Source organism: Marmota marmota, unplaced genomic scaffold, assembly GCF_001458135.2.
Source record: "Marmota marmota marmota unplaced genomic scaffold, marMar, whole genome shotgun sequence".
Taxonomy (NCBI): domain Eukaryota; kingdom Metazoa; phylum Chordata; class Mammalia; order Rodentia; family Sciuridae; genus Marmota; species Marmota marmota.
The window spans coordinates 12488427-12514998 of record NW_026000169.1 but is presented as its reverse complement, the minus strand read 5'-3'; the positions used below and the strand labels follow the sequence as shown (position 1 = coordinate 12514998).

At 39.4% G+C, this 26572-nt stretch overlaps 2 protein-coding genes across 13 annotated transcripts in view; one reads left to right on the top strand and one right to left on the bottom strand.

Annotated features, from left to right (window-relative positions):
* Positions 1-26572, top strand: part of Lmntd1 (lamin tail domain containing 1) — a 319597-nt gene that overhangs the window by 171960 nt on the left and 121065 nt on the right. For 11 of the 12 annotated variants that reach the window (XM_048787329.1, XM_048787336.1, XM_048787333.1 and 8 more), the window contains one exon: positions 23859-23959. The gene's annotated coding sequence lies outside the window, so the exon portion shown is untranslated. Of the gene's footprint in view, positions 1-20530; positions 21016-23858; positions 23960-26572 lie in introns of those variants that run through there. The other variant, XM_048787337.1, reaches the window with a different exon arrangement.
* Positions 160-18705, bottom strand: LOC107152781 (UL16-binding protein 1-like). The gene is made up of 2 exons (XM_048787190.1): positions 18550-18705; positions 160-1154 (listed from the first exon to the last, which is right to left on the bottom strand). The coding sequence occupies exons 1-2, from the start codon at positions 18703-18705 to the stop codon at positions 357-359; spliced, it is 954 nt and encodes a 317-aa protein (XP_048643147.1). The 3' UTR covers positions 160-356.

Here is a 26572-nt window from a genome sequence, read left to right as displayed (position 1 = left end):
GATCTTGGGGTAGTAGGGGCCAATGGGTAGCAAAGGAAAGATGCGGGTGGCTGCTGTGATGGGTGGGAGAGTGAAAGCAGCAATCAGAACCATCCAGCTCTTGCAGAAGTAGGGTATGGCTCATGGTGTTCCTACAAGTGACATCTAGGAACATCTTTTAAATCCTCACTAGATATGAATAAGCAGAGGAGCTCTAGGCTGAGTGACTAAGTCTGACTGACTCACTGGAGGCCTCTGGATTTGCAGTTTAATCTTCATTTGCTCTATGGAGGAATAGCAGGGAGTAGATTGGCAGAAGATCAGTAAGGATAGTTATTTCAATGAATCGCATTTTCAGAAGCTTCTTGGGAGCATCTTTAACCTGTCAGGAAGATCTGGAGGCATAGGTGGATAATGTAGGTGAGGATCCAGAGCAAGGCCGAGAGGATAAGGGTGCTGGCTGCGGACTCCTGGGAGACTCTGTCTATGATGGCACTTGAAGGTCCTGTTGGCTCCAGCTCTGGCTCCCATTGCACCAAGAACTTCTGAAGCCAGGTTCTACAATCACCCATTGAGGACCTGCATAAGAACTCAGTCACCTCCTTGTCATTTTCCCACATTTCTTTCATCCAGTTGGACCCAGAATGCATCTCTCTCCACCTTCTGTTGTCTGAGTCAAAGTGGAGCCACATCTGTCCATTGAAGCCAAACTGCCAGGAGCTGTTGGATTTATGCTGACGACACATCCTGCCCTCCAGGATGTGCAGACCCCTGGCCATGTCATTTTCTGCTTTAATGTCAGCCAGTTTATGTTTTAGCATATCCCCCATTTCTCTCAGTGCCGTTTTCTGCTCTTCCCAGGTGATTGTGGCACTCACTTTCTCTCCCAGGGCACTCAAGGATTTGACCTTGTCCAGGCCACAGTCATAGGAGAGAAAATTCTTCTGGTCCACCTGGCCTTGGACTGTACACCATTGCTGTCCAGGTGCTGGCTTACAATTGACGGTGAAGTCATAGCAAAGAGAGTGTGTGCCTGCCCCTGACGCCAGAAGAAAGTCTAGGGTCGGGAGACCTGCCTCCTGGCCCCAAGATTTAAAGCCCGAGGCCCCTCTGCTCCTGCACCCAGCATCCTCCTCTCCCTCTGCTGCCCCTGGCAGGGACACCAGCGGCCGGGCCTACAATATTTTTAATCTGGGTCCTCCCAGGTATAGATATCAAGATGGGTTTAAATGGATGAGGATTTAATTAGAGAAATGCCTGTGAGAGAAAAGGAAAAGGGAGCCAAAGAAAGCTGAGCCTTCTGACCACAGTGTAAGTGCAATGAATGAGAAGAGGGAAAGAAGGTTGGTTGGAAATATCCTAAATTACATGTGATCTAAGAAAGGCTCCGCAGGACCTACAAGGAGTCCTGCCAGAGGACTTCCATATCTCCCAGGAAAGGGCATCTTAGAATTCCTTCTGTATTCAATCCTGTCCTAGGAGCAACCCATGGGAGCAAGGCATGATGCAAACACAGAGATGGGTTTCATGGGATGTCAGCTGAAGCCTTATCGAGTCCTCTGTCGTGGAGATCTGTGAGGCACGTTCCTATGCCGACTGAAATTACTTTCTTAAAATATCAAGTACAGGTCAGGATTCAGGAATTAATTTCATATAAAATATCCCAATGCATCTAATTTCAAGTTTCTTTATAATAGGATTTTATTACTTCAAAGATTTGACCCAAAATAAACAGCAAAACAATGAGGTCTCCAAACAATATACTTCATATTGGAAATTTTGTTGTTAGAACCCCAGGGTCCCAAAGTGATTTCATTTACACCTTGAATCTGATTATATTTGGCTGCTTAGGCTAAATAAATAAATAAAAATAAAAAACAAGAAAAAGAATCACTTTGGCTACATTCATTTTCTTCTATGGTCAATGAAAGCCAACAGCTTTAGTAGCAGAGGACATCATTTTTGCTGGAACTAAACTCCAGTGGGAATTTATGACTTTCCTCCCTATACAAAGAACATTCAGGACCAATGGATCATCTCCAGGTACAGTTTACAAAGGTGGGATGTACAGTATAAGAAAGTTATCCTTAATGGTAGAGAACTCAATATTAAACTGAAACTCAAGGAATTTCTGTGCTTATCTTCAATAATACGACTCAAAAACATACCTTCAAATATTCTAAATAACACTGAGATAGAAATCAAAGACTTCAGAAAAGAATATAGTGAACTTGATCATTAGACTAGGCTACCCTTTCTCAGTTTCTAATATTGTAGGGAATCTTTCTCCAATCCTTGATGCTGATCAATTACCAAAGAATTTGCAATTAGCATTTCCTAAAGTATAGTATTTATATCACTTACAGTCTAGGGCATGTTAGAAATATAGAAAACTTTTTAATTTTATTTATTAAAATGTTACTTTAGTGAATTTTAGAAAAAAAATAACTAGCCCGTTGAAACTATGAGTTCACAGATAAGGTTAAATTTTAAAAATAAAGAAAAATATTAATAGTACACTGGTAAGCAGACATGGCATAAATCAAATGGTGAAGAAGGTGTGGTAGATTAGTTATTGGCCCCAAAGATGGCCACATGATAACCCTGGGACCCATGAGTGTCATCCCATACAGAAGGAAGGGTACAAATATAACCAAGTAGAGGATCTGGAGATGGGGAGGCTATGTTGGATGATGTGCATAGATCCAAAGATGAAATCCAAGGGTGTTTATAAAAGGGATTCTGGAGGGTTAAAGACAGAGTATTAGGAGATGTCATGAGGGGAGGAAGAGGTTGGAGTGATGCAAAGGAGGAAGGAGGAAGGCTTCTGTTCTCCTAGAAGCTGAAAGAGACAAGGAATGGTTTCTCCCCTGAAGCTGCTAGAAAGGACCAGCCCTGCAGACAGCCTGATTTTAGCGCCATCAGATCTATTTCAGTCTATTGTCTTTCAGACTCCAGATTTACAAAAGGATGGGAAATATAGTTCAAGGAGGTGATTCTTGTATTGAGAATAAATTTCTCTTGTTTGATGCCACTTAATTTATGGCAATTTAATGCAGCATAAATAGGGAACTACACAGATGCTAATCAAATGATGGACATTCATGAAGCATTGGTTTAGCAAATGTCTGAATGCAGGCATTTATATTATGGATCACGATAGTAGTCTTAAGTTGTAGGTACAGAGTTTGGTGTAATTTATATATTCCTTATGCAAGAAATATTTTTGTAAGTTGTTAATTATTCTGGAATATACTTACACCTGCATCTGGAGACTTGAAATCACTTGTGTAATTTAATGTCAATAATTATAATTAATGAAATTTATTGAGCCTTAAACAGGCCAGAACTTTATATGTATTATGAATCTTACGAGATGGCTTCTGTTCTAGTCTTTTTTACAATGGAGAGGTGAAATAACTTACACAAGATCTCCAATGGAGGAGGCAGCTTTGATCTTACAGAACAGTTTCTGTTTGGTACCTGAGTTCTCAAACATCCTTAAGGAATCCTGCATGATCTTTTCCAGTTTCCTTGCTAAACTTGGGCTTTAGTTCCCTTTAATGATATATATTTTTTTTATACTTTGTTCCTTAAGTTTTCACACCTAGTTACAGAGGCTGATGTAAAATAAGACTGAAATAGTTCTGTGTTCCTCTGCCATCTGGTAATGTTGACCCATCAGAAATATCCAGTACACTGTTAGTTCTCAATGATGTTAAAACCATATTTACTAAGATTATGCCTGCTAGTAATTTCTCATCAGAAAGCTACCTCAAATATGAAATGATATCAAGTAAGATGCTTTTTAACGACATTAAACAACAATCAGGGAAGAAATAAAAATGTACCACCTTATTAAAATGCCATTACTTCTTTGCAGGAATTTATTCTGTGGTTTTGCTTTTTGCCTTTTATTTTTGGAAAAATGATGAAGGCTTTCATTCTGACTATAGAATCTTGGAGAAGGCACTCAGGTGTTTTGGGCCTTAGGTCCTTCTCCTGCAAAATTGGGTTGGACTAGAAGAACTTTAAGACTTCTTTCAGTTCTTAAATTCAGTGACTCTGAAATATATACTTATTTATTTGTAGAAAATAACCCAACAGAACTCTGCTTGTTAATACAACAGGGGACCTGATTTGCCAATAAACATCCCAGTCATCTCTAACACACATGTGCCTTTCAAGCTAGACTTCAGGGTAAGGCGAAGAGATTATTTGTTACTAACCTCATGGGCTACTTCTAAAACGTGTTCCTTTTCAATGAGCGGCATCATTTTGTTCATTGTGGTAGTTTGGATAGTCTGCCTTGTTCCTGTGAACTTTCTACCTTTTGATAAAAATTAAAAACTGAGTTCCCATTTATTATTTTAGCTTATTCTTCTACTACGGCTCTCCAAATACTGCCTGCTTCAACCGGATCAGTTAATATATGGCATCCTTTAGGGAGCAGACTTAGAAATGATGTCACAGATGCCTGCAGTACACATGTGCTGGTGTCCATGATCTCCCCCAATTTTCCAGAGACTCTCCTAATATTAACACCAAAAATCCTCATAACCCAGGAATCCCTCAGTCCTGGAAATATCAGGATAATGGCTGCTCTTAGGTCTTTCTAAATTCTATGGCTTGAAATAAGTCAATTTTCTACAATAATTTAAGTATTCTCTATCTACACTACCTAACACAGGAGGCAAGTGTAGTACTGGATACATAAAGTGTGAACAATGTAATTGAGGAACTGAATTTTCAAATTGAGATGAAATTTAAGTAGATACACGTGGCAAATGAGTACCTTGTGGGCAGCACAGCTCTAGAGGATGTTATGAAATTGATCCCTACTGAGTGCCTTGTGCAGCATCCCAAAGGAAAGCGGATTGGAAAGTTATGTGACTGCATGCCTCTATAGTATTCAGCCCACAGCTTTAGGTCCTGGGTCCATTATTTTATTGCCAAGGCAAGACATTGAGGTCGTCTAAGAATATTAATAAGAGTCATCTTCATCACACTCCCCAGGTCAAAGAATAGAATCCGTCATTTAAGCTGAATTTCAATAAGCAGGTAATCACATCAAAATGAAAAGACTTGCAGTAGTTAATGTCTTGTGGTTTTGCTGCTGAGCCACAAGCAGCTGTGGATTCTGGATGTATGCAGAAGAAACCCTTTTTGAGCCAGCCTTGGGATACACTGTAGTCAGGGCTACTATACCAATTCGTACCAAACTAGAAGGACTGATTTAAAATTTTCCCCTTTAAGAGAAACTCAGGGAACTGAAGTTTTCTTTATTATATCAAAGGGAGCAGTCAGCCTCGAGAAAAACACAATACTACATCCTAAAGGAGAAAGAGAATTTTCTTGAATTGCAGAATGTTGACACCATACGTCTGTCCAACTTCAAAGCTGTTGGTTATAAATCTTGCAGATAACTGATCATCCCAAATCCACAAAGGCAAAAGTTGAAAGAGAAGTTGGAACATCAGACAAGGCAAAGAAACTGCACAGCCCCTGAAGGAGTTGAAGCCAGTTACGGTGTGACATATATCATGAAGTTTCTGTAGGACTTGGCTGTCCATTTAAATGCTAATGTGCAATCCTGGCATATCCTAGGAATTAAAGTGCTGAAGCAAGCAGCAGTGCTGGAAATTTCAGAAGATTGTTGAATATTCAGTACCCATGTGCTAAAGAGCTCAGGTAGACTTTCAAATGTCAGAGAACAAACCACAGCTCTCACTTCTGTGTGCACTGCTATGAATTCTTTGGCAATGTGCCATTTTTAAAAGAAAGGATGAGTGAAGTTTTGAGTTTCCAAGTGATTTTTTATTAAGTTGACCTGACAAGCAAAACAAGAGGTCATCGCCTGCAATTCATACAGAGGGCATTGATTAAAACGCAAATTCGGAAGTTCTTCCTGGTTATTTTCTCCAAAGTTTCAATTATCTGCAGCTACAAGAACTGAAAATTGTCAGGCATTTAAGAATCTGAAGATTTTGCCTCATGTTCTTACTCTGTATTTATATAGTACATCAAAGCCATATTAATATAATATCACTGAGCCAGCAATGAGCAGGTATGTGAAAGGTAGTAAGAACTGTTATTGAAATTGGTGCCTTGAGGGATGGAAGTAGCTACCCAAAGGCTGAGAATGAGTTTCCAGAAGGTCAGTCAGTATACAGCAAACTTTAATTGCCATATAGATAATTGCTACTATGTCCAGAAAAACAGTCTTATTATCCTTCAACGCACATATAAAAAGTATCTTCCAGGGGCTGGGGATGTGGCTCAAGCGGTAGCGCGCTCGCCTGGCATGCGTGCGGCCCGGGTTCGATCCTCAGCACCACATACAAACAAAGATGTTGTGTCCACCAAATAAATAAATAATTAAAAAAAAAAAAAAAAAAAAAAAAGTATCTTCCATGTGTCAGGCATTCAGCTAGGTGCTAGGGAAATAATAGTAGTAATAATAATAACCATTCACATACTGATTGCCTTATGAACGGTACTGTGTAAATGCTTTACCTACATAGGCTCATTTAGTCCTATAAGGATGTGATTCTATAAGGTTATAAAATCTCTACTGAGGTAAGTATTTATAGATGGGGAAACCAAGGCAGAGAAATTATGTAACTTCAAAATGGTAATACAGTTTGTAAATGATGGAAATGAGAAGACCTTGGTCCCAAAAGTGTGCTCTCCAAACGACTGTACAACTTTGTGCCTTTATCCCACATTCTACTGATGTTCTTAACAATCCTCTTTGTTTTTTTAAAATATTTTTTTAGATGCGTAGACCTTTATTGTATTCATTTACTTATAAAATGGTGCTGAGAATTGAACCCAATGCCTCACACATGCTAGGCAAGCGCTCTACCACTTAGCCACAGTCTCAGCCCCAACAATCCTCTTTTAAAATATTTCAAGCCTAGGGGCTGGGGTTGGGCTCAGTGGTAGAGCGCTTGCCTAGTACGTGTGAGGCACTGGTGTTCGATCCTCAGCACCACATAAAAACAAATAAAATAAAGGTCTAAAAAATTTTGCAAGCCTATCTCTCACTAGATTATAAGCACCTTGAGGTTTTCCTCCTGGTGTGGTGACTTGTCCTTAATGATTCACAAAATCTATATGCTGTGCGGTGTAAAAGCAAAGGTTTGGAAGCAAGGGGGAGCTGATTTGGTAACTCATATTAACTACTTCTGTAAGACATGAACTCCATTTATTCATGTGCAAAATGGGAATAATGGAGTTATTGTGAGAATTAAATGAGATGATGCTATGAAGTTTTTTAGCACAGCACCTGACACAGAACAGGCCTGCAATAAGTTGTTACTTTTTGAGTGAATTATTTTAAACCATTGTTAAGAACTACCTCTTTAAGCTAGAAGTAAAATTAAACATATAGAGCCATAAAAGACCTGAAAGGGTTTAGGTCAAACCCTAGAGCTGAGGACAGTGAGGTCCAGTCACACTAGAACTCTAATATCCACTCGGGTCTCTGTTGACATTAGATAGAGGGAGAGATCCTCCCTCCCTGATTCCCTCCCACCCTGTCCTCTTTCTTTATTTTATTCATTTATTTAATTCATTTTTTTGTTAACCATCTGTTATAGTGTCTTTGATACAGAGCAAGAAAGTTGTGTGCTTCCACTTTTGCTGCAAGTTCTGCTATAGCAGTGGTTCTCAAAATGAAGACCCTGGACCAGCAGTAGCAGCATCCCTTGCTGTGATGGTTCATTGGTTGTGTCAACTTGACTGGACCACAGGGTGCTCAGACATTTGGCTAAATGTCATTCCAAGTGCATCTGAGAGGTTGTGTCTGCATGAGATTAGCATGAATGAGAAAAGCCAGGGCATCTTCCCCAATGAAGATGGGCCCCATCCAGACACCTGAAGACTGACTAGAACAAAATGCTGAGGGATTACTCCTGCCTTACTGCTTGAACTGGACATGCCTCTTTTTCCTGCTTCCAGACTGACACTACAAAGGCAGGTAGCACCTCTTCCTAAGTCTCACACATGCCAGCCTTCAGAGCAGAGCTTATGCCATTGTCTATACTCGTTCTGAGGACTTTGAACTTGAGCTGGACTACACCATCTGCTCTTCTAGGTCTTCAGTTTGCTGACTGCAAAACTTGGGACATCTCAGCCTCCAAAATCATTTGAGCCATTTCCTTATAACAAATCTTTTTGGTACAATCTGTGTCTATATCTTTATATCTCCTATAGCTGTTTCTCTAAAGAACCCTAATACACTTGGAAACTCAGTTCAAATTTCCCCTGAGAGTGAGGCCCAGAAATCTGTGCTGTGACAAGCCTCCAGATGATTCTGAGGCCCACTAAGGCCTGAGAGCTACTATACATGAGAAACATGTCCTTGATTGACATCATCAGGGAGGAATGCGGTACTTTAACATCAACAGTTACACTCCTGAGTCCCAGTTTATTTTTGGATATCACAAATGAATGTTGTCACCTTGAACTAGCCCATTTTGCCAGCACACCTTTCCTATAGTAATAAGTATATGGCACCGGTTGTGCGATGTCTTAATGAGCTTAGTGCATGTAAATATGAAAATAAATATGCTGGATATTTGTTATTGTTGCTTAATATATTCTAAAGACTGGCTAAACAGGTAAGAAAGCTCTCTTCACACTCCTCAAGGATTCTTATTACCTTACTTTTGGTGTGTGATGGGCTTTATCTAAGGACAGCTAGCCGTAGGGACAAAGAGACATTTTATACTGCCTGTGTTTCACAGAGGCTGCGGAGCGCTCTCAGTTCACTCCTATGGTACCCTGTTTTATTCCTTCCCCAGGACTGAACATATGCAGGTCTGCTTTCCAGCTCTCAAGGACTGCAGGGATTCACATTCTGTGGTTCCACTGTGTCCACACTGTTGCCAGGGTTGTGCATGATTTCTGAATTTGTGGTATATGTTTGCCATTTTCATCAAAAGTCAGATCAGTAATGAAAACCATAAGGTTTTTATTTTTTTCCTCAAAGCAAAGCATCCAGAAAGAGGATCATTTTTTTCCTATCATTAAGGGCACTTGAATAGATAATAAACCTTCTGTTTCAAACACATTGTACCAGTGTTTGGTCCATGTATAGTGTGCTAATAAAGGTGAGCCAGACATTAGTCAAACAGCAGTCTATACTTTAGTAAATGAAAAACAAAATGGATTAGAATGTGTTTGGAACTATTAATCAAATTATCCAAACATAAATTTATTATCACTCACAAATATTCATTGAATGCTACTATATATAAACCAATGTCCAAAGATAGGTACATGGAAACACACACAACACAAAACAAAACACTTAAATCCCCATAATCACCACCAAGTATATTTGTGTAGGCTATTGTACCTAGATACACAAAAAATAGCCTTTATATACGTATCTTATTCATTAAGTCTTCTCAACATCACTATGAGGCAAGAATTATTGTCACTATTTTACAATAATAAAGCGATATACAGAGATATTATTTAATTTGCTTAAAAATCACTTATTTCGTGAAAGGAAGATCCAAGATGTTAAAGCTATTTCCAAATCCAGGCATTATAGGCTCTTCTCAGTGCTTTTAGTTTGGGGGTAAGTAGGAAATCAGAACACATGCAATTAAAAACCTCAGTAATAATGCAACTCTGCAAATACCAAGAGACAAAGAAGGGATTCAGAGGAAATGTTAAGAAACAGAAATGGATACAGGCACTCTTCTACCAAGAGCTAGCCAGGAAAAACTTCAGAAACCACACCAGGTATTTTAATGAAGAGTTTGGTTGAATGGGTACCATTGGGCTGAAAAGGCAGGAGGGAACCCACAGGTACCTGCAGCCAGCAGCTGCCACCCTGTGACTGTGGGAAGAAAGAAGTGGAGTTATTAGAATATCAGGGCTCAGAGGGGTCCTTCTGAGTTGAGAGCCTATAATTCTGAGGAGGGTCCTGAACTGGCTGGCATGGTCATTCTGAGATGGATGTAGAAGCTTGTTCTGGGAAGGTGAGGGGGGCGGGGAATCTGAAAACTACAACCACTGCCACTGGAATAACTGCTGTGGGGAAAGCAATGTTGATGGTGAGCCGCTCCGTGGATCAGGAAGCAGAGGGACACGCCCCCTCTACAACTTTTGCCCTCCAGGGATTCTCATACGCCCCTTGGCAGAGCTGTCATAGATCCAGTCACAAAGCAGAAATGTCTGTTTCTGAGATGCCATTGCTCCTGGCTTTGGCCATCCTTAGCAGGGGAATAGACCACGTTGCCCCACCTTTTACTGATTAGTGCTTGAACTTGAGCAGAGTTCACACTCATACCCTCTGTTCCACTTAGTGCAGTTCTGCCAATGATCTTCACTCGTTCTGTCCTCCTTAAAGACTCTGGATGGTAGTGTCTGCCAGGTTTTCCACCAGAACTTGGGGACTACTAGTGTGCAAGTCCTCTGACTTAATTAGCTCTTTTAAATTTTAATTCCTAGTTGCTCTGAACACATAACTCTTCTTTCTTTTTAAATTTATTTATTTTTTAAAAAATATTTTTTGTAGCTGTAGATGGATACAATACCTTTATTTTATTTATTTATCTTTATATGGTGCTGAGGATTGAACCCAGGGCCTCACACGTGCTAGGCAAGTGCTGTACCACTGAGCTACAACCCCAGCCCCAACACATAACCCTTCTAATAGAATAAATTTCACCTCCATTTGGTATATCTTCCTAATATTCATCTCTATTTATAGTGAAAACCTCATCTGTTTTCATTTTTTTTTCTTTTTCTATATTATTATTGTCTACTCAGATGAAGTTAGGACTTCAAATAGAAAATGGTTATAGCGGAAAAAAAAAAAGTCCTCAAGTGAAATAAATCAGTGGTCACAAGATTTCAAAGCAGTGGTGGTCCAAGATCAAGTTTTCTCTAGTGAGAAATAAAGACAATATTAAGAACTATGAGAGGCAACAAGGTATCATGGATAAGGGAGAGGGCTCTGTGTTTATCAAGAAGTTACTGAACCTCTCTCTTTACTCCAGTTTTCTCATCCACAGTACAGTGGTAATTATAGCTGTTCCATATGGAATTAGCAGCTTCAATCAGTTAGTTATTTATAAGCACATAGGATAGTAAGTAAGTGCCCCGAATATCATTTTGGGGCAACTTAAGGATGCAAACTGCTTTCATGGGAAGGACAACCTATATTCAGGGATGACACTGTTCCTATTTTTTTTTATTTGAAAATGCTTTCTGGATGAAATGGCATTTACTATACAATTAAATCTAAATATCTTAGAACACTGCTACAAAACATTCCTATATAAAGAAATGAACTAAAGCCAAACAAGAGTGTTCTTAGGGCTTTTGAGCTTATAAGGTGTGAATATACTCATTTAGGAAAGATACACTGGGGGTGTGCCATTCTCCAGACCATGAGCCCAGGCTGGAAGTACCATGATAAGCCAGACAGACTTCAGATGTGGCTCCTGTCCTCAGAAGACAGGAGGGCTTTCCTCATAGCTTCCCTCGTCTGAACCTCATGATCCTGGAAAAGGGTATGACTACTATCATCTCCATTTTGAAGAGAAAACTAAAGGCTCATGGGGAAAATGACATTCTTTGCATCACCCAGCAGACAACAATGTGGGTTCTTTTCCCTATGACCGAGTGATACACTCCACGTAGACCTAGTCCTTCTCCCCGGACTTTCATAATGAAGGCCTGTTTGAAAGGGTGGCGACGTGCATAAAGATTCACTTTTCTGGAACATATCTAGACCGTAAAGCAAGACTAGGTATTTGGGAGTTTCACCCAAACAGAACACTTGGCTCAGGAATTTAACAGTCATGCCGGTAACCCTCTCATCTGCTCCTCTACTGGCAGAGTGGAGGGTGTGAACCATATCTTTATTGCCTCTGACCTCTTCTTCCCACCCCCACCTTTTACCCTCTTATCCCCCAAGGGGAGGCTTTACTATGCCAAGACCCATTGTGGATCTCAAAGAAGATGTTTTTTGTTATTTATTTGAAGTAGTGTCTGCTGAGGGGTCATTTGATAAATTTAAAATGACAACAATGTTAGGTCAACAAGGAAAGGACCTGTGAAATGATAGGCAGTAGGGTCCAGGATTTTACATATATATACACCACTCCTCAACTCAGCCCTCATTAGTCTGCTTTTAGTTTTAGCCCTGTTCCATTAATCTCTTGTGAAACGGTAGCCACAAGCATGAGATCATCAGCGAACTTTTGAGTTTGTATTGCAGGTGCCTTTTATACCTGATCTCATAAAGCCTTACAATACTCCTAACAGGTAGGTACCTGCTATAAAAAAGCCAGACATGAACTCTACAAGGTATTGATAACATTATTCCTCCAAAGGCACATTTGGGAAATAGGCAGTGTACTTGATTCCTTTGCAAATAATCAGTTTTGAGTGAATGGAGGGTGCCCAAGTGCCCAGTTTTACCCAGAACCCATTCAGCTTTAGCGATCAAAGTCCTGCAAACTGAGATGATTTGTTACCTTTAGAAAATGAGTTGGTCTATCTTATTGATCTCTATGTATACTTAGCAATTTAAGATTCTGAGAAGTCCTGCTGAATATGAAAAAAACAAACAAACAAACAAGCAACCAAATAACCAATCCTCTTTTTTTTCAGCTTAAGCTAGCATTTGAGCTTGTGTTCATTCCTGGTTTAAGCATGTAAAACCCATGCTGTAGAATGGAGATAAGGGCATCGTGGTCCCTGTGTTCAGAACAATGAGAGGACCAGGATGACAACTGGACTTGGGTAGAAGACATATCCTTGGAACCAGGGTCATTGAGACAGAAAGACCTGCTTAAACCTAGAAGGCAGTGGTAATGATAGTTTTGGAAATGAAGGTGTCACAGAAGTAATAGAAAACATTCTTTAAAAGGTTCTCTGTTCCTAAGACAGACGAGATTCTCTAAAAGGGTTCTGTAGTTGGAAATACTAGACAGCTATAGTGTGCTAAGTTGGTAGGTACAATCTGCAATTAAAAAGAGGATCATCAGGTTATAATTTTATATATAGTATAATTTAGTCCTTTTGGTTTTGTAGATTGAGACCAATGAGAGAGATGGAATCATTTTCCTGGGGTGACAAAGCATAACAGTTTGCAGGACTTTCAGTGCTAAAATTGGATGTATCACAGGCAAACTTGAATAGATGGTCTTAGTGCACTTACTAAAAGTTATTTACTTGCAAAACATTTTACTAATATTCAGATACCACATCCATGGGATATCAACACAATTTTCAAGTTAATTTGATACATCAAAAGGAGTTCATTACACAGGTAATTGATGGCATAGTTCTGATGTAGAGTGAAGCATTCTTGGGTATTAGATGTTAATGGATGATTTGGGAACTATTAGGGACATAAAATTTTTATTGTTAGAGCAGTGGACTATGTAATTAATCTCATAGTAGGCCCTTTAATAATGTTGCCCTGCCCTAAGGCGATCTTAGCTAATTCTAGGGCAGATAAGACAGGCCCACCTTGAAAGCAGAAAGCACTCACACTCCAGGTTGTAGCTGCCTTCTGCATGTGATCAGCCACACAGTCCATGAGGTAACTTTGGAAAGATCAACAGCTTGCATATAGGTCTATGTAAGGATAGTAGGGGCCTTGGTGTCACACTGGAACACAGGGCAAATTTTACTTCTTACTAGAAATAGCAAGAGTAATAGAAGGCCAGATCTCAAAGGCAAGGCATGTGTAAGAGGCCCATTGTCTGGAACCTTGATGTAGCTCAGACAAGGTTTTACCAAAATCATATAAGCCAATGGATCACTTTCTAGGACATTTAGTATTAAACTTTTCCTGACAGTAAAGGCATCAAGGGCCCTGGACCCTTTAAATATTTCCTGTCTGGGAAGGGTAGGGTCTTACATACAGCTGAGAAAATCATCAAAACCAGTTGGGGAAGACAAGAAAAAGAAGAAATAGGGTCCACTAATTGCTGGGCACAATAACTGTTTATACAGTTCCTGAAAACCTTGGGATTTCTGAGACCAATCCTGGAGTCATAGGAGTCTTCTTCCCACTCAGTTTTGTGAGCTATATAAGAGGAGTATCCATAACATGTACTGACACACATCATCCCCTTCAGCTGCCCATCAAAGCTCTGCCAGAGAACAAATGCTTGGTGAAGGTGGGATTCCTCATGGTGACTGCAGAATTTGGGCACACAGCTCCAAGTAACCTGACAAGATGAGGGCAGATGTCAAGTGGTAGACTTATCCTTAAGAAGGAGGAAATAAAGAGACTTGGCAAATCTGTCCACCTATTCCTTGTCAAGTAGGACCTCTTTTACATAGAAGATAGCAGTCTGTTTATCTTCCAGTTAGCAAAAAAGGAAGATCTATCTGCTTTTGGAAATTTCAATGTTGACGCTTATAGTCCTGCATGTCTTCTAAACTGACATAAAAATGTCTGATTTGAAGTAGATGGTGTCAAAGAGTGATGCTAAAAGTATGCCACCACACTTCAAAACCTTGAAAGATAAAAGTCCCTGTTAAAATATCATATTTAATTTTTTAAAAAAACAAGGGCATCTTACAGAGTGTTTCAAATGACTGGAGAGGAATTGGAGAGATTAATCACTTTATAAGCACCCATTAATGTGCTTGATGTCTTATCTGACAATCAATTTTTAAAAAGGAATAAAAATTTCTGGAATTTACATTGCTGTGCTTCATCCAGTGACTATTTATTATTCCTTGACTTAACCACTTGCTGATTTATATCCTTAAAACAAAGTGCTTGCAAATGTTTCTTTTATTTGAGAATCGAGTTGCAGATTTAATATTCTGCAATCAGTTCTTTGAAAGGGAAGATCTAGAAACAAAGAAATGGTATAAGTTTCTGGAAATGATTGTGCAGATTAAGTTCTAAGGGTGATGTCTTTGGGTCTAAACTTCTTGCAGATCTCCTTTCACCCCAGCTTACCCTGTTATTTATAAGTCCTGCCTGAAATCACTTTTTACTACCTCTCTAATGTGAATAGTCCCAGGGCTTTCCTCTCTCTTTGGCTCTCTTAATATACTTTCTCTGGACCCTTTCCTTGAAGCCATTACTTCAACTGACATCTCTAAATCGAGGACACTAAACCTGCAACTCTACCTCAACGCTATGATTTGGATGTATCTCCCAAAAGTTCTTGTGTTGGATTTGATCCCTACATGCTTATGTTAATGGTTAGGGAGGTGGGGCCCCTGGGGGCTAATTGGGATTAGGTGAGGTCACGGGGTGATACTCCCATGAGGCATTTATAGGAAGAAGAGACCTGAGCCAGAATACTTGTTCTATTTCACCATATGCTGTCCTCCATGTTACAATACAGCAAGAAGGCCCTCACCAGATGCTGAGCAGAGGCTAGGACCTTGTTCTTGTACTTCTCGTACTTCCCAGCTTCCAGATCTATGAGGCCAATGAGCCTCTATTCTTCATAAGAACTGTCTTGAGTATGATTTTATAGAAACATAAAATGACCAGGATACCCACATTCTTTCTCTAAAACTCTCAATTACCTTCTTGATACCTCGGAAGAGTTTCATAGGCACCTCAAACAAAGGATGAACTGGTCATTATCTGTTCCCTTTTTATCCTTGATTTCAGGATATGGTACCACTGACTGTTGGCTGGCCAGGTCAGCTATGTGTGAACTGCACTTCACTTGCCTGCACAATAGTACTTCTCACAGTCACAGTGAGTGTCTCAGAAGAGGTCCGGACACATACCTTCCTATGAGGTATGGCCCCAGGCCCTCCTCACATTGGGTAGTTCCCCTAATGCTCCAGTGCTCTTACATTGCTAAAGCACCCTCAGGATCATGACATCTTAGAGAGGGGCCAAAGTGAGCTCCCCAGTCCTCTTTTCTCTCTTCTCTAGATATGAGTTCATGAGGCTGAGCCAAGATGCTTCTACATACTGTTCCCAAACTACACTCAGGATTATTGCAATCTTAACTGCAAATGTATTTCTTCATTATGCTGGTCCTTCTGAATTCTACAAAAGCTGCTTCTGACTATCACTTTTGCACACACATCCAGAATACCCAAACCCTGTTGGGACATCCAAGGCTGGAATGTCAGTCATCTATGCAGACAAATGACGTATGCACCTTGAGGCTCTAGACAACTCCTGAATGTCTTTGTTTACCTTGTGTGGGTTCTGATTTCAGAGGTTATTTACCTGTGGAATAACAGCAGTCATGTATGCCTTCTTTTTGAGGAGTGCTCTGGCATGTGCAAAGAGAAATCAGAAAGAGGCTCCCTTTCTATTAACCATGGGAAGTAAATATGCTGTTGAGATGTGATTCTTCAGTGGCCTCTGTCTGCTGGAAGAGAGAATTATGAACACTTAATTTGTGTGATGTAGTCTCTGCGTTTCTGCTGAACAAGAGCTGTCACCTACCCAATGAAAATGTGAAGGACATCTACTGTATGTATTGTGTAGAGACCTCACATGGAGTCATTGCTGGATTTCAACCAATTTTCAAGGGATTTGTTTTCTTCAGTGAGCATTTTGCCACTATCATGAAATGTCAGGTCTGCATATCTCATCTGACATTTTTCTATGGAAGTTAAATTAAATTTTGTAGAAATTTATGGCTCATTTCAGACAGAGAGTCTGCCCTTTTGGAGTAACTAGAATATATCATCTTCAATGGCTCAGTTATTTCACAGCTATATGTAGAAAATTTGACTTAGAAAATTTTCTAATTAAATGAATGAAACAACTGACTAAATAACTAACTAAATTTTGACTTTCCTCTGACAACCTCATTTGAATCACAGTACTTTCAGAAATGATTTGGTCTTGTTTGTTTGTTTGTTTTTTGTCTACTCCTTGTATCAAATTTAGGAAGCAATATCAGCATTTTTCTTACATTCTATGACTTCCCTGTCTTTATCTCAATAATCTCTCTTCCTTTTGTAATCCACGACATCTGATTATATGGCACCGTCTGCCCTGATCTCAACTCTACCTTGTTGGTCATTCTTTATATCTGGGTTTCTGAGGAATTAGGAGAAGGCCTGTGTGCCTACAGAATAGAGATCGGGGCAGAGTGTGTCTGGTGAGTCTGGAGATATTGCAGGGGCCAGATCATGAGAAACTGGTGATCTGGGATGAGAATTTTTGTTTTATCCTAAAAGAAATCAGAAGCTTTTCAAGGGTTTTCCAAGATTGAAATTATAACTGATGTGTTTTTTTAGAGAAAACACTCCAACTGCAGTACAAAGAATGAAACTGAGTGGAGCAGAAACAGACATGAGGGAATTGTTAGAGGCCAAGTCAGTAGTCAGGGCAAAAGGATGATGGTGACTTTCACAAAGACAGTGACAGCAAAGGTAGTGTCAGGAGAAGAAATGGCTGGAACTTGGAGATTGTTTAGATGAGGGTTCATAGAATTCAGAGATGAATCTAGGGTGACTCCAAGGTGTTTGCAACAGAAGGTATGGTGGTGTAGTTGCCTCTGACAGTCAACATAAGGAGAAGAGTGGACTTTTGTGGGAATGAGGCACAAAAGGGAATGAGACTCCCCTTTGAGTCTTATCTATCTGGCAAGTTCTAGCTGCTGTGCTATCCCTAGACAGTTAAGTGTGCAGAGGAAGATAATATAGTGACTGGCTCTACTACACATGCATACCTGGTTATTACTTCCAGTTACTGGAATTTTTTTTTTAAGAGATGGGCTCTTACTATGTTGTCCAGGTTGGCACCAAACTCCTGGGCTCAAGTGATTCCCCTTGCCTCAGGCCCTCATAGAGTTAGGACTTACAGGTGTGTGCCACTCTGCCTGGATTACTTGGGAATTTTTTTTTTTACCAATTTCAAGTTCAATCCTATTCTATTTTTTTATATTAAGTTATTTAAACTATTTTCATTCTTTCCATTTTTCCAGTCCTATCTTTCTGCCTCAGTTTTAGCCAATTATCTTGTCTCCTAGTTTACTAAAAAAATATAGAGGCCAAATAATGCAATTTTTTTCCTCACATTCTCTTACCTCCACTTCAAAGTTTTTCTAAATCTTCAATTGTTCTCTTTTCTGTCTCAATGGGGAAAATATTTCAGTCCCTTTCCCATGCTGTCTTTTCCACTTACATAACTAATATTATTCCAATCCAGGTTTTCTGTCACATTGTTTCATAGATTTCCCTAATCTCTTATCTCATGTTAAGGAAAATAAGGTTTATTTGTTTATTTTTTCCTAGATCCAGTAATTATATATCCAATGTAGAAAATTTGGAAGGCACAGAAAGAAACAAAGATGAAAACAAAAATCACCTACAACTTTATGTTAGAGAGAGAGCCCATTTTTAATTAAAAACATCTTTTTTCACTGGTTCTCTTCCCTTTGATTGAAAACATGCTCAGGTCTCCTCTGTTCTAAAGAAGACTCCCTTCAGCCTTGCTTCCCTTTTAAAAGATTATGGAGCTCTGTCACAGGCACCCCAGTCTGAGCATTAATGGTGAGCACCTGGGATGAAAAAAGATGCCCCAAGCTTGGGAGGCTAAGCCAGTCAATGAGAAAAACACACAGGAAAACTCACCTCATCACCTACACCTGTACCTGTATTTCCTAGACACGCTCCTCCTGCCTCAGTAGCCCAGCTGATTCCTTTGGCATCTTGGATTTTTGCTTCACATAGGATTGATGCCTTTCCAATCTGCTGTGTCCTTTCTCCTTTCTGCCCATTTTCACCCATTCTCGTGACTCCATTTAACATTTCTTTGTGGATGCCTTTAAATTGATTTTGCTATCCGAGACCTCTCACTGGAAGCCAAAATAATATTTCCATCTGCCTTCTTGACATCCCAACATGGGTGTCACACAAGGAAACTCAACACATCCCAAATGAACTATTTTTATTTTTTGTCAAATCTATTACTTCTCATGTGCTTCCTACTTCAGTGAGCGGGATCATCTTTTTCACCCAAAGTAAGAAATAAAGAGTCATCTTTGACACTTCACCAAATGCCACTGATTTCATAGCATATTAATTACCTATTTGTGTCATACATATTGCTAAGTACATAAAACCCATCTTCCCAATGACTCTTTTTAACTACATACCACATTATTCTATTTTACAAATAAGAAAACAGAAACTTCACAGCTAAGTGACTGAGGTCAGCATTTGAACTCAAGCCTATTTATTTTCAAAGCTAGTGTCTTCATATATTTTTTCAATGTCTCCTCTCCTCTCTCTTTCCCACTGCTGCTGCTCTAGCTCAGGTCATTATAGAGGAAGCTTGGCTAGTCACTTCCCAGTTACTCAAGTCACTTCATTAGCTACACTCTCCAGTTCCCTTTTACACTAATCACTAGGGCGAGTGGTAGGATGGGCTTTTCTGGATGCATCAATTTAATGCATGTACCAAGAAACATTTGTATTTTGTTTATGAATCAGGCTGTGCAGTTGTGCTTTTTATTGTTACAATACTTAATTAAAGATTACATAAACCAATAAATATGAGTGTGAAAGAGAGCTATTCCTGTGAAAATTAAGTTAAATATTTTGGAAAGACTCCAAAAGAGTAAGTGGCTGAAAATATTATACTCTAAATAAGTAATGAGAAAGATGAACCAAAATGATTGGGGAAAAATTATAAAAATGTCTTGGGCTGGGGATGTGGCTCAAGCGGTAGCACGCTTGCCTGGCATGCGCTGGGTTCGATCCTCAGCACCACATAAAAATAAGATAAAGATGTTGTGTCCACCGAAAACTAAAAAATAAATATTAAAAAATTCTCTCTCTCTCTCTCTCTTTAAAAAAATGTCTTAAAGATTTGCACTCTACCTTTCATTTCATTTCAAAGAATCAGAAACGTGAGCATAGTTTATACAAGAAAAATGGTACTAAACTCCAGTTATATTAAAAAAAAGGAATTAGTACTCTTATCATACAATCAGTGTGTGAATATGCCATGTATGTCTTAAGTTAAAATATAATGCCTAATATAAGTGCTTACATTTTTAATCATTGATTGAGCAACCTTTAAAAATGACCAAATTTTAGTTTCTGATTCACTGAATGAGAGACCATCCACTGTACCTCCCATAAGCAGCCCCTTTTATGGGACCACTTAGTTTTCTGCCATCATTTTTTCACTCAGTTAATGAATGTATTTTGGAGCCAACTGTCTAGACCACATTACCAGCATTACTGCATTAAAACTCATATCTATCCCTACCACTCCTCTGTTCACAAAAACTCAGTTGCTCCTACTGTGTAGAGAATGAAGCTGAAAGTACTTAGAATGTTAAAGACCTGCATGATCTGACTCCCACCCACAGTTTTACCCTCAGCTCTCACATTACACTAAGAGTACGCCATATTCACTGAACTTCTGTCATCCACACATTGGGTGTTGCCCAAACATACTGTGCCCTTTTGCATTCATTCAGAGTGCCTGGGTGAACTCTGTAACTCTCATAATTATGCTCATTATTGAAACAGTCATTTATAGTGGGAAATATACCACACATAGAAATTATATCTTACAGAAAATGCTGAAAGCACTTGACTAAATTAACTGAATAAATTTCAAGTAGTAATGTCAAGAGTCTCGCACAATATATAGTCTGGAGTCAGCATGAGGGAGAACTGATTTAGATTTTCTCTATACTTAAGATAACTTAGTGGTAAAGGAGTAAAAGTCTGCATAAAGAGGAGAACTTGACTGCTGTTATCCAGTTATTCACTCAGGAAGAGTAGATAGCACTAAGTTCCTGGATGACAGTGTACTGCTGTGTGACTGTCCTTAGTCTTCTGTTGGTTTTATTCACATTCTTTCCTTGGAAGGTCTTACACCTGTTAATTGCCTTAGCTTCCACTACTGCGTAGAATTCTTCAGAGGTCCAGAGTGCTTCTGTTTACCATATTCTTCTCTGTTTATTTGCTTTTGTAGATTTTCACTTGGCAAAACACCATCTGACATATGGGTTTAAAATTGAACTTCCCCACCAAACTCACTTTCCTCCACCTTCTGTCTGTGGGACTGCCATCTCCAAGGTATTGGAATTATCCACAGCTCTTTGGGGTCTGTTTTGTTCTTCTTTAGCCCACCACTAATTGCCAGTTATTTCTTCCTATAGATTGAATATTTAAGGGCTTTGAAAACTAAAAGAATTTTCTCCATTATAGTGAAACTTCTGGAAATATTTGTCTACATTCTCTGTGTTCCCTTTGCCTTCTGTTCACTTCTCAACAGAAAGCCATATGGCTTCTGACCCTTTAATTTTGTTGAAGCTGTTCTCATCAAGGCTGCCAATTACTTCCCTAATGCTAAATTGAATAGACCCATTCAACTTGTCAACCTAACTTTTGGAAATGTTGATCTTCATAGCAATTTTCAAAAGCTAGTGTCTTCATATATTTTTTCAATGTCTCCTCTCCTCTCTCTTTCCCACTGCTACTGCTCTAGCTCAGGTCATTATAGAGGAAGCTCGGCTAGTCACTTCCCTATTGACATAATTCTTTCCTCATCTTCCATGAACCTCTCAGTCTCCTCCATCACACTATTCTTTATACGCTCCTTTTTTCGACTTTTAAAAAATGCATCTGTTCTTCAAGAGTTCTGATTCTTCTTGTCTCCTCCCTCCACACGCTCCCCTGAATGATCCCATCACTTCCTCTGGCCTTCATTACCACCTCCACGTCAATGACTTGTCTCCAGCCCTGTCTTCTACCTGAGTTCTCAAGATGCTCACATCCAACTGCCTCTGCACATCTCCTCTAGGATACTGCATTGACTCATGGACTTCAAACTTCCTGAAACTGAATTTACAAAAATGCTTCTCTTCCTCCTTTCCCTATTTTGGTTAATGGTACTATCCTGTATCCATTTGTTCAAGCCTAAAACACAGACATCAGTCTTGAGTCCTATGCTCTTCCAATCAATATCAAACGAACTTTTGAAAGATTTCTTAAATCACCCACTTTCTCCATCCTTCCTGCATCACTGAGGTTGAATCTCTGAAATATTTCCCATAGATTTCAACAACAACTTCTCTATGGGCTCCCTGACTCCAGGCTGGTCCCTCTCCAATCTGTTTTTCCAGGTTGCAGAAAATTACTTCTTTTTAAACATGCAAATTTAATCACATCTCTTCCCAACTTTCCTGCTAATGTCTTCTCTCAGTATGAATTCTAATCTTCCTCACACGTTTCTGGGGCCTCTGTGATCAGCACACGGCCACTCTTTGCCACTTTGGCACTCTGCAGTGCTTTTTAATGTTGCCATACTGCTCCAACTCTCCACCTGTGTGCTGTGGTCACCTCCACAAATCTGTTCCTCTCTGTTTACCATATCCGCAGCCTTCCCCAGAGATTTATTCATTTATCATACATTTGGCACACTTAAATGATCCAGACATTGTTCCAATTCCTCAAGCCATAACAGGAAGCAAGGTTGGCCCACCACTGAACGCTTAAGGTTGGGGTCTGCTGGTAGTCAGACAAGCATACTTAGGCCATTGCCAACTTTTGTGATGAGGAGACACAGCTCCAAGAGCCCAATGACAGTACCTTACTCAAGTAACAGCAGAAGGTTTCCTGAGGGTAGTGTTATTTAGTGTTAGGTCTGAGACAAAGAGGTAGAAGGTAAGTAGCCAATTTAGCATCTTCACAATGTAAATCATTCTTTTCACTTCAATGTTTTCACTTTCCTCCTCACTGTTTGTATAACTCTTGTCCTTCCTATCCCACTATCTCCATTCCTTAATTAATTTCTTTGGCTGATTCTTATTGTTCCCCTTCCTGGAAGTTAGCTATTTTTTCCTTCATTGGCAGCAACCATTGTCATATAAGTTCTCCCAGGACTGCAGCAAACCTACCAGTTCCCCTTCTCCAGATCTCTCCTCAAGGTGAAAATGAAGAGACCTCCATCTCTGATGACAGCCGCAGCATCTTTCATCTTTTGGACAAAGTTGTCAACTAGTTTATAGCTAATTAGGGTCATACCCGAATGTTTCTTTCTTTTTTTTTTTTTATTCTTCTGTTCAGCACATTTTCCACATGTCCATTTGTCTTTTGTCTACAACATATTGTCCAAAACCTCTATCTGAGGAATAGACAAGCCATAACATCTTTTCATTATGCAGAGCAATACAACACAGGTCAAATTTAAGAGGCCCTCCATCATGGCTTTTAGATTACTGTCAAAATCAAGCTCACTGGAATACTGTGGTGGTGAGCATGCTGGGCTTTGTTGAGTTTTAGTCTGAGCCATAACAATATCTTTTATATATGGTAAAAATTAATAATCAATTAATCCTACCCCACAAATATCTCACCTTTCTACTTTTAAAGAGACATGTGTTAAAAATTTGGTATTCAGAAGTCTGAGGCTGGTGTATGATAACTTTGAGGCCAGCCTCAACAACTTAGTGAGATCTTTTCCTCTCTCCCCCCAAAAAGGTGATTGGGGCCTGGTGATGTATGTCAGTGGTAGAATACTCCTAAGTACTCCTGAGTTCAGTCACCAGTACCAAAACAAACAACCAATAATATTTGGTTCACTTACAACTTGTTATTTTATCTGGCTCTTCCACTCAAGTAGTCCCCATTTTAAAAGGTTTTAATCAATGAGAAATATCCTAGAATACACTTGCAGTCACACAGCCAACATCTTCCCCAGGGCAAAGGAGAATGTGGTCCTAACTGTTATTGGAGAGTGCCTGAAGATGACTCTTCCTCACATGGGAAGGCTCATTATTTTCACTGATCACTACAGCCTAAAGATTGGACTGCAGTGCTGGTGCTTATAAAGATAAAGAAGCTAATTATTTCATTTCATTCTTTTGTTGGAACATTTTCCTACCCACTTGCAAATAATCTTCTCTTTCCTTTAACAGCTCCTCTTTGAAGAGATCAAAAATAGCACATTCATCAAAAGCACTGCAGTCAGAGCCCAGAGGAGAGGACGCAAGACTGGGACCAGGGGGCCAGGCTAGAGGTCAGTGTCCACAGTTCCTGGGTAATTGGCCTCCCAGGCTGTCCAAAGGGAGCCCTTAACTAAGGCAGATGGAGACTTCCATTTAATTCTTTGTATGTAAAAAAATAATAATATGTAATTATTTCACCCATAATGGCAGTCATGTTTCTGTAACAATGGCTGGATTCAGGGCATCGTGAATCATCATTGTGAGTTCTTTTCGGGAGTTTGTGAGGAGTCATTCCCTTGGTCTGAGGCAAAAGAAGAGCAATCAGAACACATGACTACTTTTTCAATTTGGGTTTCAGGGGAAAAGAAAGATGACACCTGAGTATTTTGATCACAAGCCCCTCTAGGATAATCCCAGACATAGGACATGGTACATCTGAAGTATGAAGCACTTTATCTAGTTTTGACACCCTTTAACAGAGAACCAGTCAGGAAAGACAAATCTTGGAAAGAGAAATTAATGAATATAAGATGTAATTACTTTTATATACCATCTGGCAAATCCTGATACTGCAAAATGACTAGTCAAAATTTAAAAAAAAAAAGTCTTACCCATTCTGAGAGAATCTAGGCTTATTTATTTTTTGATATTTCTAGTATAAATTTGGAAATTTAAGAGCAGAGCTGCCAAGTATGGGGTCTGATCAAGGAGTGGGGTGGGGTAAGACCAACTCTGACTGGTGCCCTGAACACTAATCCCCATCCCCTGGCTTCCTTCAATTCATGTATATGGACTAATGGGACTATAATGGACTATCAAGAGACTATTATTCTAATATAATATTATTGGATATTAGAATATATGTCTAATATATCTTATATCTAATATATAATATATGTCCAATAATAAGGTACTTGTTGGAAAGTATACATAGAATTATTAAAATAATGGTACACATGGATATGACTAGATGAAAAGGCAGGTTAGAATACAGAATATAATATATTAACTAATTTTGTAAAAAAAGTATTACCTAGAATTAGAAATATATACATGCAAGTATATGTATTTGTGTGTGTGTGTGTGTGTGTGTGTGTGTGTGTGAGAGAGAGAGAGAGAGAGAGAGAGAGAAAGAGAGAGAGAGAGGATAAATTGTGCTCATGTGCTAACAATGTTAAAAACCTTACTTAGTCGATTCAGGGTTAAATAATAACAATTAACAATTGTTACTTTTAAAAGAGAGAGATTTTGCAAACTACCAACCAGAGTTAGATTTTAAAATCATTTTTTGACAAGTTGTAAAGTCTAAATAATCCAAGAACAAAGTAATATTAACTGTTTGACTTGGACAGTTCTCCAACTGAAATAACTATGGCATATGACAACATTTTCACAAGCCAAGACTATGTGTTAAAAGTGAATCATCAAATTGGAAAGGTAATTATAAAGTAATCCACTTCTGATATTGATTGCACTTAATGATCCCATTCAAAAGAGTAATACTATATTCCCCTTTACTCTAAGTGATTTGTTACTGTACTGTTTAAGGAGATAAAATATGTAAAGGTGCTATGCATTTGAGACTCTGCTGTAAATTTATAATGAAAATCAGGGAAAGGGGGGGGGATGTTTATATGTGGCTTCTGTTCCAGTTAATCCTGAATACAAGAGGCAAAGGCTAATATTTATCAATTACACATTAGCTGTATCAGGCATTGTGCTCATATATTTAACATTCACACCAATCCTGGAAGGACTGGTTACTGTTCAAGAGACTACAGCTCAGAGAGACTTTCTAACTTCTCTATGGTCACAAAACTAGTAAGGTGGTGATACCAAGATTCAAAACAAAGCCTTTCTTTCTAATTAGGCCATAGTTATAGCATTCCATGATGGCATATTTTATTAATTTTCAAAATTGTCCAATCTGCCCTTTGCTATAAGATCATGCATCCCGCCTCATTGACTTTGGGCAAGCCCACGTTAGGAGCTTTGGCCATTGGAGCATGCGTGGACGTGATGAACACCATGTTTTTTCAAAGCCTGCATGGGTTTTGTCAGCTCACTTGCTCTTTCCTTTCTGCCATGTAAATGTACCAAATAGGGCATTTCAGGGATTGAGAATGTGGAGGTATGTGGGATAGAGTTGAACCTCAGCTGCTACCAACCCAAAGCTGCTAACCTGTGAAGAAGTGTGTGTTAGTTTTCTGTTGCTGTATTTTAAAATACCACAGATTTAGCAGTTGAAAGACAGCACAAACTTGTTATCTCACAGTTTCTGAAGTTTCAGCTTAGGAAACAGGTTGTTTGCTCAGGAGCCTCTCTGGGCCGAAATCAAGGTTTCAGCTGCAGTTCTCTCCCAGGGTTTGGCGTTCTCTTCTGAGCTCACTGGTTGTTGGCACAAGCTATTTTCCTTGTGGTTGTAGGACAGCAGTCTCATTTTCTTGCTGTTGGTCAGGAGTTGTTCTCAGGTCTTTTAAATGTGGCCCTCTCTGTCTTCAAGCCATCAATAGCACGTTGAACTCCCCCTGGAAAATCTTTGAATGCCAGAAAACTCTCTGCTTTTGAAGGGCTGTGTGATTGGGATAGATCCACCCACATGATCTCCCTACCAGAATATCAGCTGATCAGTACAAAATACCTTTGCCATGTAATCAACATAATCACAGGAGTAACATCAGGGG